The sequence below is a fragment of the Solanum stenotomum genome, unplaced genomic scaffold, assembly GCF_019186545.1.
Source record: "Solanum stenotomum isolate F172 unplaced genomic scaffold, ASM1918654v1 scaffold11055, whole genome shotgun sequence".
Lineage (NCBI taxonomy): Eukaryota > Viridiplantae > Streptophyta > Magnoliopsida > Solanales > Solanaceae > Solanum > Solanum stenotomum.
In genome coordinates, this window is record NW_026021374.1 from 3,562 (window position 1) to 5,440 (window position 1,879).

Sequence of the window (1,879 nt, forward strand, 5' to 3'; positions counted from 1 at the left end):
TTGATCAATGTGTCCTTTAAAAGTAACATCCCAATTCAAGTTCATTGTTTTCAAAGCCCACAACATTTTGTGTTCAAGTTCTAACGACAAGTGACATGATTTACCAAAGATAAATTGATATAGCAACATGCCAATAGAGGTCTTGAAGGTTTATCAACATTCCTACATAGCAACCTCAAGGTTTCTTGACCAATCGGTCCGGCTTGCATTCATAGTCTTTCCCAATATGCCTTTAATTTCTTAATTCGACACCTCAATTGACCACTAGTTTGCTACTGATAAGGCGTTGCGACCTTGTGCTTCACCTCATACTTGCACAATAGTGATTCAAATTGTCGATTACAAAAATGGAAACCTCCATTGCTAATGATGGCATGGGGAGTGCCAAACCTCTTATAATGTACCTCTTTGAGCTATTGACTGACACATCTCCCTTCATTAGTAGGGAAAACCACCGCTTCTATACACTTTGACACATAATTAATAGACCCAAGAATATACTTGTTCCCAAATGAACTCATGAATGGCCCCATGAAGTCTAATCCCCAAACATAAAATAGTTCTACATCAAGGATTGGAGTAAGGAGAAGTTCATGCCTTCAGGAAATACTTCCTCTTTTGACATTATGTGAATACCTTAGAGAACATGTTAGCATCATCATATAAGGATGGCTAATATTATCCACTTTATAGCACGTTAGACGTTTTATGAACCCCGCCATGATGCCTACCTATCGGTGATGCATGGCAAGCTTCAAGGATGGCCTTCACATCAACTTCCGAAATACACCTTCAGATTATGTGATCAACACACTCTCTAAACAAATACAGTTCATCCCAAAAATAACCTTTTCACATCAAAGAAAAACTTCTTCAATTTGTACCCACGCATCCCTTCAGGATTGATCCCACATACAACATAATTAACATAATCAACATACTAGCAACATCAAAAATTGCCATCACCAACTCGTCTGGAAAGGACTTTTCATTGTCCCTTTCATCAGCCAACACCACATTAGATTTAAGGTGCCACAAATGGTCTTCCACTTAATTTTTAGAGCCTTTCTGGTCCTTGACCTCAAAGTTGAACTCTTGGTATAGTAGTACCCATAAGATCAATCTCTGTTTCGCTTCTTTCTTGGCCATTAGATGCCTAATTGTAGCATGGTCTGTGTGCACGACCACTTTGGTACCTAGAAGATAGGCCATGAACTTCTCGAATGCATAAACAACAACAAATAATTCTTGTTTTGTAATTTCTTTGGGCCCATTCAATGTGTTGCTAGCATAGTAATCCAGGTAAAATAGTTTGTTTTTCCTTTGGCCAAGAACAACACCTAGAGCCAACCTGCTATCATCACACACGAGTCTAAATTGAAGACTCCAATATGGAGCCACAATAGTCAAAGTCGAAATGAGCTTCTCTTTAAGACAAGAGAATACCTTCACACAAGTTGCATCAAAATCAAACACACTTTCTTTCTCCAACAACTTGCACAGTGGAAGAGACACTATAGAGAAATCTTTGATAAACTGCCTACAGAACCCCCACGTGACCTAAGAAACTATGGACCCTCTTTACCTAGATCGGAGGTCGGAATCTTGCAATGACATCAACCTTCTCTTGATCTACTTGAATCCCCTTTCCCGAGGTATTGGGGCAAATCACTATTTCCTCTTGGCCTAACCCATCGGTGGCCCCTTAAATTTGGCATGAAATTTCACTTAGGCACCTCAAGTGGGTGATGTTCATTTTAGACACCTCATGTAGGGTCTCGCTGTGTCATTTTGACACTTTTTGCTTACATGGCATAGTGAGTGTAATACACTTATTGAGCGCGCGTGAAGAACCTATTTAGTCGATTTTTTAATTAAT

At 39.4% G+C, this 1,879-nt stretch overlaps 1 protein-coding gene across 1 annotated transcript; it reads right to left on the reverse strand.

The window, feature by feature from the left end:
- Positions 1–1,050: 1,050 nt before the first annotated feature.
- On the reverse strand, positions 1,051–1,494 carry LOC125849806 (uncharacterized; the record flags this gene model as incomplete). The annotated part of the gene is made up of 1 exon (XM_049529777.1): positions 1,051–1,494. A coding segment is annotated over one exon (444 nt), but the record flags the coding sequence as incomplete, so codon positions are not given.
- Between the last annotated feature and the right edge of the window lie 385 nt (positions 1,495–1,879).